General features: G+C 36.2%; 1 protein-coding gene and 1 long non-coding RNA gene across 15 annotated transcripts in view; one reads left to right on the top strand and one right to left on the bottom strand.

The window, feature by feature from the left end:
- The window catches only part of nsmfb (NMDA receptor synaptonuclear signaling and neuronal migration factor b), a 100,877-nt gene that overhangs the window by 27,874 nt on the left and 59,813 nt on the right, over positions 1-13,190 (bottom strand). For 7 of the 13 annotated variants that reach the window (XM_087252777.1, XM_087252779.1, XM_087252780.1 and 4 more), the window contains 2 exon segments: positions 1,566-1,618; positions 1,003-1,092 (listed from right to left, as the gene is read on the bottom strand). In XM_087252777.1, the coding sequence (XP_087108903.1) occupies positions 1,003-1,092; positions 1,566-1,618 (143 nt within the window). 13 annotated transcript variants of the gene reach the window in all.
- Positions 5,039-12,298, top strand: LOC147843993 (uncharacterized). 2 transcript variants are annotated; one of them, XR_015491267.1, is made up of 4 exons: positions 5,039-7,993; positions 8,062-9,793; positions 9,984-10,940; positions 11,520-12,298. It is a non-coding gene; the product is annotated as an uncharacterized LOC147843993 (long non-coding RNA). The 2 variants fall into 2 exon arrangements; XR_015491268.1 differs by lacking the exon at positions 11,520-12,298 and having other exon boundaries at positions 7,374-8,000; positions 9,984-11,088.

The following is a 13,190-nucleotide window of genomic DNA, read 5'->3' as shown; positions in this document are numbered from 1 at the left end:
GATTTATAGAAAAGGCAAAGGCCTCAAGATTACGCTTATTTTACCAAAATAAAAAATGATTATACCTTGATTTTTAATTATTTATTTATTATTAGAGGGCAGTAAAATCTGAGTTTGCTTAGACAAAAGTCTTGTCACTTAACAGAAATAATGTACAGTATAAAATATAAAGTCATGGTGCAGTGGAAAAGGAATTAATATTGAGTATGACTCCCATAAGCTTGGAGGACTGCACCCATTCATCTCTGCAATGACTCAAATATCTGATTGATAAAGTCATCTGGAATGGCCAAGAAAATGTTCTTGCAGCACTCCCAGAGTTCATCAAGATTCTTTGGATTCATCTTCAATTCCTTCTTCTTCATCTTACCCCATACATGCTTAATAATGTTTACATCTGGTGACTGGGCTGGCCAACCCTGGAGCACCTTGACCTTCTTTGCTTTCAAGAATTTTGATATGGAGGCTAAGGTATGAGAATGAGTGCTATCTTCCTGAAGAATTTGCCCTCTCCTGTGGTTTGTAATGGGAAGCACATAAGTCTTGATACCTCAGGCCGTTGAAGTTGCCATCCACTCTGCAGATCGCTCACACGCCCTCAAACTGGATGTAACCCCAAAGCATGATATTTTCTTCACCAAGCTTGACTGATTTCAGTGAGAATCTTGGATCTATGCGGACTCCAATAGGTCTTCTGCAGTATTTGGGATGATTGGGATGCAGTTCAACAGACGATTCATCGGAAAAATCCACCTTCTGTCACTTTTCCAAATGATTAACTAGAAGTCAGGTTATTATTTGTTGCTCTTAAAACTGGGATCTACAACAAGACCTTTGTCAGGTAGTGTAAAGCTGTGATCTAATCTGCATCATAATAATCCCAGGGCATGGTTTTAACAGGCATCGTAAGATTCACCCATTTATGAGTGTTCTGTGTGGGTGACAAATCATGTGCATATGCAGAAATGAGAAAAGAGACAACATGTCTGTGTGTAAACTCACTGTCTCTGGAGTCATGGAGAGAGTCAGGCTTGACGGGTGTGGGGTCACTCCAGGACCGGCTGAAACTCTTCGCTTTGCGATCAACAAATGCTAATAACGAAGCGGAGGAGGAAAGCATCACACACACTGCTCTTCAACACACATACATACTCTGGGCTCTTGCCTGAAGCTGGGAAGTGGCACGTTTGAAGATTTTTCCATTTTAGCTTTAAACATGAGAATCAATTTTAACCCGTATACTGTAACCCATATTGATGAGAAAGAGGTGAGTTATTATGAATCCAAATCACACCGCTAGTTGTCAGACAAGAGCACCAAATGGTTGTTTTCATCCTTTTTACCAGATGCCTGAAGCATTTGTAAACCCTGAAAATAATTCATCTGACTCCATGAATTATTGTCAAGCGATGGCATGTTCAAATATTCATAGTGCATTTATAAAATAGCACAAATAAATAAAGAGATGAAATCAGACAAACGTACTGATGACATACAACCATATATAAGCACACTCATTCACTCTGTAACACAAACACACATAAAGATGTCTACAAACAACTCACTCTGGGCCTTCACCCTCCTGCTGCCCACCATCCTCAGATGTTTCCGGAAGTTTCTAGGATAGAAAGAATTTGCAGAAGCACAGTGGGTTGGATGAGAGGTATAAAACAGGAAAGGTGGAACAAACATCAGAAGAATGGGAGATGGAGGAAGAGGAGACAAAAATGAAAATTTTAAATACATTTTCGAACAATCCTTTTATACATGGTATAGCATTTAGCATGGCTGATAATGGACAGAGACGAGTGTTTGAAGTTATACAACAAGCTCAGTGCACTCCAAACAAATCCTCAGTCCCCACAGTTCTTCTGTAATAAACTGAATAAAATAAACAGTTTGACATGCAGGCTTTGGGCTTCTAAACACATTTACCCATTTGTACAGTTTATGAGATTTCATTTCTGTATTTAGCACTTTAAAAGCACACATCTGAGTTGTTAGCTTCAAGTCACCATGAAATCTAAACAGCCAATGCTTACCTTTTAGGAAAATTAGAGTGTTTATTATAAACCATTTACATCTCTCTCTCTCTTTTGTAATTCTTGTGCTCTCATAATCCGTAATGGAAAAAAACTCTATTACCCAACCCCAGTGTTTCTCTAATACGAATAAAGTAATAAAGAATAAAGTTGGTCAAGTTTGGTAATTTTGTTCTCATCTCTAATAATATTTAATATACAAGGAAAATAATAATAATGCCACCTTTAAATTTAGGCCTTACTTAAAACAACATCAGATTTCAAAGAAAATGTTATGCTAGTAGCAGTAGCTAACGGAAAGGAGTTTACATCAAAATGTTGATTAAAGCATAAGAAAAACTCTGGCGATGTGATATAAGCAGTGGTGGGTATCAAATGTATTCATTCATTCATTTTTCTTCGGCTTAGTGCCTTTATTTATCACATATCGCCACAGCATAATGAACCGCCAACTTATCCAGCATATACTTTACACAGCCGATGCCCTTCCAGCTGCAACCCAGCACTGGGAAACACCCATGCACTCTTTTATACACACACACACACACACACACACACACACACACACACACACACACACACACACACACACACACAGTTGACGCCTACATAACTCAACAATAGCATGTCTTTAGATTGTGGGGGAAATCAGAGCATCAAGATGAAACCCACGTGAACACGAGGAGAACATGCAAACTCCAGACAGACATGCTAACTGACCCAGCAGTGGCCCAAACCAGTGACCATCTTACTGTGAGGCGACAGTGTTAACCATTGAGCCAACGTGTCGCCCATTAAAACATTTGAAAAAGCTGTCCTTTATAGTAAATAAAATACAGATCTCATCTTAACATTACACATGAGTGTCAGTATCAAGCCTACAACCTCCTTTTGAATTTTACTTTGTCTTTTTAAATTTTTTTTTGCATGCATGCATTTTTAAAAGCAACAACATGAAGCAAACCACTGATCTATACTTTCATATTCTCCGTTTCTGAATTTGATGTTACAATAGGCAAAATGCAAACACAATTGCATTATTATTTAATTTATTATACGATCAAGAAACTGTAAAACGGTTCTCCACTTGAATAAGCTTTACTTGTGTATATCTGAAGACTGTATGTCACAATGGGAAAAGAGGGGGTAAAAGGAACTTTCATTTCATGCCAATTTTAGCATAACAAAGAAACAATATATTCCTACACATTTTTGCAAGTTTCATATTGACTAAAAAATAAATACATGTACTTTTAGATAGAAAGAGTAGGATTCGGATCCTCAGAAGACCTCTTCGTGTGTTTGTTTATTTTGTTTTCATTTAGTTAGTTAGATGTTTCTGGGAAGTTAGACATTGTTTGGGTTTTGTTCTTTTCTTTTTTTAAGAGCTGCCCATTATCCTTCTGCCAGATCTCGTTTCCCTGTCTTTGGGTTTATCCCAACCATATTATATATTATGTAAATAGTATATTTTTGCCTTACCTTTTTCCTTATTTTTGATTACCCATTTAAGCAGCATCATAACCACCTGGTTGACCTTTTATCCATAGACTATCATTATTACTTTAATTGCTCATTACTATTTATATACTGAGTTGTGTCAGTATATTATTCAATGCAAGTGTGGAGTGCACCTTAAAGGGTTAATTCATGGTTTTTGTTTACTTTGGAAATTATAAATAAAAATCACAGTTTTGAGTACATTTGCTTCTGGTTGTCTTCGTTCACTGTATATATAAATTCATTTCAATTGTACACTAAATGTCAAACCCCATATTCCCCTGAACCAACATCAGGGGTTTGTAACAATACTTTTAATATGCTTGACAAGGACTCGAACAGAAGAAATTTATCAAAAAAAAAAAAAATCTGTAACATGTAAATAAAAGCAAAAAAACGTTTACAGTAAGCAACATAAAGCAGATCACCAGCATCATGGAGACTGCTATTCTGAGATCACATCAAATACCAAACGCTAGAACACTATTTTATAGACTGTGGGTGAAAATAATACAACAAAACTTCCAACAACAGCAAAAGAAGTATTGAATTTGTGATGGAAAAGCATATAATGTAGGTTTCAGTACGAACACTGTATTAATAAAGATTCTGAAAGCTCACTGCCTTTCTGCCCTGTCAAACAATAGGTCATCCGATTTCAAGTGGCATCCATGTGGCTATGAAATGTATGCCATCAAAGTAATTGAATTGTGATTGGAGAGCAGCCATTTGTTTCAATCACAAACCATTTACACACAAGCTAACCACCAACCTTAACATTCAGATGCCCTGTTCATGCTTTAGCTTAATTATTATGGAGCTGACTGCACGGAATTGTAAAATATAATATGCCAAAATTCCTGCATCAATGCTGCCTTAAATAGCTGAAAACCACATATGAAGTGTAAGACAACTTTCATCATGTTGTCATTACTGCAGTTCTGGTGAATCAAAGCAGGTTGAGTTGACCGACTCGTTCAGCTGACAGCCTCCCTCCTCTTGTTAGCACTCAACACTTGTTCTCCATGCATCATGTCACCATGGTTACACTGTAGTGTAGTATAGTAGGAGAGTGTGGAGAGGTAGGTGGTCTTTCCTCATTTGCCAATAAATAACAGGGCAGCTCACATACTCAATACAGAGCAATTACAATAAATGAGAGCTGTGCCAGGCATGAAATTATGAGCCAATCTGTTTTTTGCAACAAAAACACACACACAAAAAAACTAATGGCCACAGTGTTGTTTTTCTTGACATTAACAAGACTTATTTATTTCATTTTTTGCTAGCATGATGCAATTTCTCAACTCTAGACTATTTGAAAGCAGCACTGTGACCTAAAATACGCTGTGCTAAAAACTAATATCCCTACACTACATGCATAGCAGAGGACTTTTTTTTTTTTTTTTTTTACAATATACTGTAGTCGCTATGAGCCTCTAATCAAATCCACCAACATGAATATTTCACAAAAGAGACCAGGGCTTTTTTTAATCCCGCTGTTATATTTGAGATGGCTACAAAGAGCATGATGACAATGCATCTGTATAGCTGTCAGAACGGCTTTTCTCCTTATGTCCATCTTGCTGACGTCCGTCTAAACTGCTGTCAAAGTCAATGTGCCGGCTGACAGGGAAAGAGTGCAGATCTTCATCAAGTTTCAAAAATAGAAGCCTATATCGAGGGAGCCATGCCTTTTCAGCAAGCCATTTTTTAATCAAACGCTCTAATGATCTTAATCCTCATTTGTGAGTGTGCTGAAAATAGAGGGATCAGTCAAAATCGCCGGAGTGTGACATGTTGATCCTCACAGATATATATACATCCGATTTATGCGAGGAAAATAACATCACACAGTTCTTTAGAAGCATCGCCAATCACATGTGCACAACAGAAACAGATCAAAGTTTCTATGAAACGACTAATCAGTGCGATAAGATTGAGTGTTTCTTCCAGTATCTCCATGAGGAAAAAAGTAAAAATACTAAGGGCTTAAGAATGCGTAGTTTACCCAAAAAGAAAAGAAAAATAAAAGAATATGCTGCAATTATTTGGTAACCCTCAAGCTGTTCCAAACCTTTATATTCTTCACTGTACAATGAAAGTGTTTTGAGAAACATCTTTGCCATTTATTTCAAAAGAGTTAAGGTGAATGATCTCAAGAATATGGCTAAGTCACTATAAAAACTATCAGCCATCAAAAGTGGTTGATATGACTCACTATATTTTAAGTGTTCATTCAAGTTGCTCGCTGAAAATCTTGACATCTGCCCTACATCTCTTTGGTGCTTTCATGGGAAGAAGTCAAAACTGATCTGTACATTTAAAATCAACTCATACAGCTCAAAAACTAAAATAATTTTTTCATTAATCTCATAGATCTAATTAACATATAAAGTTGACTCACTGACTGACAAGTGCTTAAAAAGCACCACTTAAAAAATAGGCATTTTACAACTGTTTAATGATTGAGCTTTATCACTTATGAATCTATTCAGCCGATATTCAGCTCAGGTGGGAACACCTTTAACTTAAAGGCCACCTACTGTACGATGAAAATCCTCTTTTGTAAGCTGTTTAGACAGAACTGTGTGTAGGTACAGTGTGTCCACTGACTTACTGGCGTGATAGAAACACAATAAGTCTCTTTATTTAACTTTCCTGACTTTAAAATAGAATCCAAATCCCTCTCAACCACAACGTGATCTAGGAGTACGGTATCCCCACCCACCGAATTAATTGAGAGCTGGGTATCAACATGTCTCTATGGTAACACGTATAATCATATCCACAAGATAAGACGTGCACAAAGCAACTGGGATTAAAAGATCTGTTCAGCTCTCTGTGATCAGCAGCACCTCAAGAAAGAGTTTTACAAGTTTAAAACGTTTTTAAAACATGTGCATGTTTGTAATAAAGACAGTAAAATCGTTACATAATTCTTTACCACAGCTGCATAGTGTGTAAAATTATAAAAAAAGATGCATCAATCTCGTTTTGTGGACGTTAAATCAGGTTTATTTTGTACATTAACGTAACTGATACAGCAGTGTATATTAACATGTATCCTGTCACATCTGGCATGCAAAAACAGTGCAAATCTAAACGTGTGTGTGTTTGTGTGCACACGTGAACTTTATAACGACACAACGTGTGACTCATCGTTGCAGAAAGGCTTAAATTTACTCCACAGCAAATACATCAAACAACAGTTGAGATTTTTTCTGTAGTAAGGGCGATCTGCTTCATGCTTGTCTGTCACTGTGCTGTTTATCTATGTGAAGGCTACATGCACTAACATACATGTGGGAATGGCAGGTGGGGAGAACCAGCTCATTTGCTTTAAAGGTACAGGCAACAAAAACAGCTATAATAATCAGACAGCTTCTGAGATTTAAAAAGGTCTGATAAATAATCTGATGGGTATTTTGAGTTGAAACTTTACAGACACATTCTAGAGACTGAAAAACTTATATTAAATTTTAAAAAAGAAGTAAAATAGGTGCCCTTTAAAAAGTCCTAAATTCACAGAAATAGGATGTTGTAGGTCTTAAAGAATTTTTAACAAGTCTTAATTTTTCTTTGTCAATGTAAAGTTACTCAATCAGTACAACCAACAATTCATCTAAAAAACCTTTTAGATACAGTATTTAAAAGATGTGACTTAGATATAACTAAATCTTAGTTAGAAAAAAAATAAACTTTTCCACTGGCTTTTAGAAAAAAATCCTTTGCATTTAGCCCTGTATAAGTCTGAAAGTTACTTCATAATGGTCTTTAAAAGGTCTTAAGGTCTTAAATTTGACTTATTTTTATTCATTTATTTTTTTTGTCTTATTATTATTGACTGGTTATTTTTTGGGTGAACTATCCCTTTAAAATCCACACTCCAATCCGGCACAGTGCACTTGAGGAATGATTTTTTTTACTTCATGGCACATTCCCTGTTGAGTTGTGATGCTAGGCTTACCAAGCAGAAAGCCAGCAGCAGTTTATTGATCTAAATCCAGAGATTTCTATAGCCTTTTTTCACCAGAGAGTGAAAGAAATATTGTTATAGTAAAAAAAAAAAAATGCTGGGTTGTTGTAACTAACTGTAATTTGGGTAAAATATTAAAAAGCCCACAGCTGGTTTATAACAATTAAGCATTTTTTTTTAAAGTTAGTAGTATTTGGGAGATATAAATAAGTCACAAGTGTTAGATAAACTCTTTAACTATAAACTCTGAGAATTTAAAAAATATGTATATTAAATACTTTGACATGATTGTAGCATACTTTCAAATTGATACGCTCCTTGTTTAATGTACTGTAGCATGTTTTATGTATTTTTTTAAAGAAATAATTTAACAAAGCATGCACATCAATCTTAATTGATTGCTCAGCCAAACAGAAAGTATGCAAATACATATAAAAAGGTGTCAACACCAAAATATCTCACAGCGTGTAATGTTTTGAGCACAACGGTCTGATGAGAAGTCAATGTGCTCAAAACATTACACGCTGTGAGCTATTTTAGATGATTTATTTAAAAATAATTTCAACAGGTAAACAAAATACTCATCAATTCAATTCTTATTACTGGTGGGCTGATATTTTTGGCTCAAGGATGTCATGGATCATCTTCATGGATTTACTTGTATTGTTTTTTAGAGAGCCACCAATATTTTCAAAGTCCCAAAGCAAATTCCTCACACAACACTTTCTGCAATTTGACATTTTTCAGAAGGATAATTTTTTGTATGTTTATGGTCCCACGATGCAAGTTACTTCAGGATTACCATCCTTGAATGAAAGCAAAATCTGATCAATGCACACACACATAGTATCTGGGAGTGTGTGCTTGTCTTCATGGATCAATAGGCCAATCGAAAAACCAAAGGTGCGGTGCCTGGAGTGTGTCGGTCGATGCAGCTGACAAATGGACGCTTTCAGAGTTTCACTTATCTGTCAATTGTCACACAGCACGCTTATGCCATGTGCACCATGAATAACTCAACAGCAAATCTCATTCCGCATGGCCGAATTGGCTTTCATATTTAAAAACAGTTGTTCACCGGTAAAACCTAATTGGCCTGCTGGCAGATCATCAAATAAGTCTTCTAGCATAATGCTGAATTGCTAGATAGAGCTAATGCGCTATGCTCTGAAGGTAAACTGAAAGGACAGATATGAGTCTCATCTTACCAGCAAAGGTTTAAAAGAGTTCAAGTTCTATGTAGTAATTCAGAGTAGACTTTGAATGTAGTTTTTAGCACTGTACTGAGATCCTGTGTTGTTCTGAATAATACACTGTAACTATACTGTAGATGCCTGTTTCTGTCCTCTTACTGAGGGAGCGTTGCAGATGCACTAACTGGTTGCACACATTATGATTACAAAACAACGGCACATGAAAGGATCATCTACTCCCTCTTTTATCTTTCAAGAGTGCCATCCAATGAACACAAATTGAGCAGATATATGACAATAATAATAACTTGGCCCTTCATTTTAATGCAATCACAGTATGTCCATTCTGCTTGTGTGCTGTAATTAAAATATTTCAAAGCATTACAAACTGCTTTGTGTTATGAACAGAACAATGTTCATTTATCTATAACATCAATTATGGGATCAAATGAATTTTATGTCAAAAATTATGAACATTTCTTTAGAAATTATTAGAACTTGCATGAAGATATTTTGTGAATTTTTTACTGTAAATATATCATAACCAATTTTTGATTAGTAATATGCATTACTCAGACCTTTATTTGGATAAATTTATAGGCAATTTTCTCAGTATTTAGATTTTATTTTATTTTTTTACCTCAGATTTCAGATTTTCAACTAGTTTTATATCAGTCAAGTATTGGCCTATCCTAAAAAAAATATACATCAATTGAAGCTTATTTCAGTCCCTCCAGAATTTAGCGATTTTTGTGATTGCTGAATTTATCGAAAAATCAAGCAAACGCCACAAAAATCACAAAAAGATCTTGCATGTTTTCTGAAATGCCACAGATTCTTTTAAGAAAAGCCATAGCAAAATCAGTGATTTTAGGCCGCTAAAATTCAGTTCCACAAAATCCTGGAGGAACTGTTATTACTTTACTTTCATGTGATGTGTCCATAAATTGACACTTATGCTTTGTTGCACTTTACATTTGATGTTAAGGCAAAAAACGTTGCTATCTTCTTGGCCGACAGGGAACTATTCTAATTCCAGTAAAATAATCAAGGGAATTTGTTGCTGTACCATGGCTGCAGCAGGAGCAATTATATTATTCAGATTCTAACTGGTGGTGCAAGTGTAGGGCTTGGTGCAGGGGCCTACGTTCAGGAGCTGTGTAATATCATTGCACCTGCTGTAGCCATGGTACGGGAGCAAAATTCCTTGATATTGCCAGAAAGCAGTTTTTCATTTTGCATCAGTCTTAGTACATGTTGTAAGTGCAGAAGAGTTAAGCTTTAAATAGAAAAACTAACAAAATTATTTTTTGAGAGATGCTAATGGTGCAATCCGTTTCAGTGCACTATGCTACACTTAAAGAGCACATTTTTACCCCCTTTTAAAGATTTAATATAAGTCTTTTGTGTCTCCAGAATGTGTCTGTAAAGTTTCAGCTCAAAACACCCATCAGATTATTTATTATACCTTTTTAAATCTCGAAAATTTGAGTTGTTTGGACATTGTAGCTGTTTTTGTTGCCTTTGCCTTTAATGCAAATGAGCTAGGTCTCCCTGATCTCCGTTCCCACGTGCATGTCAGTGCGTGTAGCCTTCGCGTAGATAAACAGCACAGTGACAGACAAGAATGAAGCAGATCGTCATTACTACAGTAAGAACTTTTACAACTGTTATTTGATATTTGACTGTTGTTAATTCAAGCTTTCTGCAACGATGAGTCACACGCAATGTCATTATAAAGTATGCATGCAAGCATACACACATTTGGCTTTGAGACATAGTAATACGCGGCTGTCAATTAATTTGCTGGGCGGGCAAACCACACTCCACCCACCCACTCGTTGTGGTGGGCCAAAATGGTAGGGATTTGGATCCTATTTTAACATCAGAATTTTTTTTAAAAGAGACTTGTTGTGTTTCTATTACTCCATTTTGACTGTCGACACACTATACCTACACACAATCATCTTAAGATTTAAGACCCCACGGACACCCTGAAAGAGTGTACCAATCAATGCATGAAATAATGTAATTTATCGCACATGTCTGCGATATGAACACTGCAGATACTATTATAATGATAATAATAATTATGCCTCCTGGCCAACTATAGTCCCAATACGCACTTCCTGTAATGCTGTGACATTGCTATATCGATGCTAAAATGATATATTGTGCAGTCCTACTTCACACTCTTATCCTACATGTGAATGTGTGTGTGTTTGTGTGTGTGTGTGTGTGTGTGTGTTGAGAGAAGGGCTGTGACACAGAACATTATGGGCAGTACTTATTTGGACAGTACCTCTCCATCAATGCGGTGGCCTCTTGTTCTCTTTTCCTCCTCTTTCTCTCCGCAATTCCACGAAATGCCCTGCTGGGACCGGTTACAGTATTATAGATTGTGTGTGTGTGTGTGTGTGTGTGTGTGTGTGTGTGTGTGTGTGTGTGTGTGTGTGTGTGTGTGCAAGGAGCAGTGCAAGGGAAAAAATCTAAAGTGGTCACAGGAAGGTTCAAACCACAACAGGTGCCGATCACCACCCACAGGTCACAACTACACAAATGATCACAAACTAAACACCACGACCACAACAAAGTCAAGTGTAACAGACACTCAGTCACCAACCAGCACAGAGGGTAGATTCGCAGATAGTGGTGACATCTTTGTGGAAGTGGTTCTCTTACGCATCTATTGTTTTTGACAGAGTGACAGAAGATATAGTCATCATCATTGACAGCTTATGTTAAATCAAACTCCTGTCCTCGGCAGATGAGGTTAATGACAGCCCAGAAGCTACGGCCTGACAGCGTGTGTGTGCATGTAATTGCGTGTGGATGTGTCTATGTGACTGCATCCTGAAATCCTTCAGAGCCTTGACAGATTGGCGACGGTTTTGGAGCACTGCGTGCAAATCTTGAGATGAGTGACTTTTCTGGGGTATACTTGGGCTATATTTGTATATTTTGTGTGCAGTTTTTAACACACCGATGGCAGGAATCATCTTATTCCTCCCTCCAGTCCACCACTTTGTCATAATTTTAAATAAACCATCCATTACAGACAATATTAGACCTTGGATCTACATATATTTGCAACTGTCTACCTATATCTTATTTTTGGACATTGTAGGCAGGCTCTAGACAATGTTAGACAAGGTAAGATTTCTATAGATGTTTTGATTCAAATGCATTTCATTTCATTACTAGATTATTTCATTCCGTTAAAAATGCTAACTCAATTTTATTTTATGTTATGGTCCTTAATGGGTCCTTATAATCACTATATTATTAAGCCCCGGTCAGATTACACAAATTTGTTACAATTTAGGCACGATTTCCTTGATGTAGGGTGTGGTGGGGATTCGTAAACAACAAATGGGCATCGTGACACAAGATTTAAAAGTTTCTTCTCATGTACTGTAGCGTGGCCTAGTTCATGACAACCAATACCATGCTTGCGATGCCTCACAACACCATCACTGAAAGTCTAGCATGTTTAATCTTTTCTCGTTCTTCATGATGAGTTCTATCATATGGGTGACACGGTGCAATAGGAGCACATCATTTCTTGGTTATCTCAGTGGGTGCGCTGGTCAGGTAATCAAAAAATAGGCTGCATAATTACTTATGGGTGGGTCATGGGTGGAAATGATCAATCATTGGTGATGCAAACTTGAACAATTTTTCTAAAGTATTAAGATGTTTTAAGCAATTTTATCTGACAGACTGGCACAAATATGCAAACATCTCCATTCTCGCATGAGTTTCTGAGTTCTTTCATCCTTTCAACAGAGTTTGTTTTTCCGAGGTAATCTGTAAACATGTTCAGAGCTGCAAATACATTGCAAAAGCATTTCCTGCTTATTAAAATGTGTCATTAACAGTGAAAACTATGTAATAAAGGCTTCTCTGAAACTGTGAATATTTTACGTTAATTTTATTTAAGCTGGATTATTATTATAGCAAACAAACACAATCTCATGGCAATTCATGTTTTATATATATATATAGCGTACTTGTTTTCATAACTGACCAACAAAAGACACATTAAACGTAAGTGAAAAATGAAAGCAAACAAAATTAATTTCAAAAAGATTATTTTTCCAAGAGAAATATACAAATTATATTTTTGTTTTTGCACCTCCACTACTCAACAATTTGGGTGGATGATTTGTTTTGCTCAGAGGAAAATAAGGATTTAATGAATGCTTCACTGTGATTGCATCACAAATATCAGTTATATATTTGCATATTTTTTAATATGCCATTTTTTTAAAGATTATGTCTTGAGCATGTAATTTTTCTTTGGCACTGCTTACGTGCTTTCATTTAAGTCTCACTCGTGGCAAGTTCAGGTGAGTGATTGTTTAATAAGAAACCCATGGCAGGAAAATATACGTTTAGATTTCAAAGAAAATATCTTAATATTAAAAAGAAATAATAAGTTTGATCCTATCCATGTCATAATGAATGCCCTTA

This window comes from Danio rerio, chromosome 5 (genome assembly GCF_052040795.2).
Source record: "Danio rerio strain M-AB ecotype USA chromosome 5, GRCz13ab, whole genome shotgun sequence".
Taxonomy (NCBI): domain Eukaryota; kingdom Metazoa; phylum Chordata; class Actinopteri; order Cypriniformes; family Danionidae; genus Danio; species Danio rerio.
Note: the sequence above shows the minus strand (reverse complement) of the source record. Positions and strands in the feature narration are given on the sequence as shown.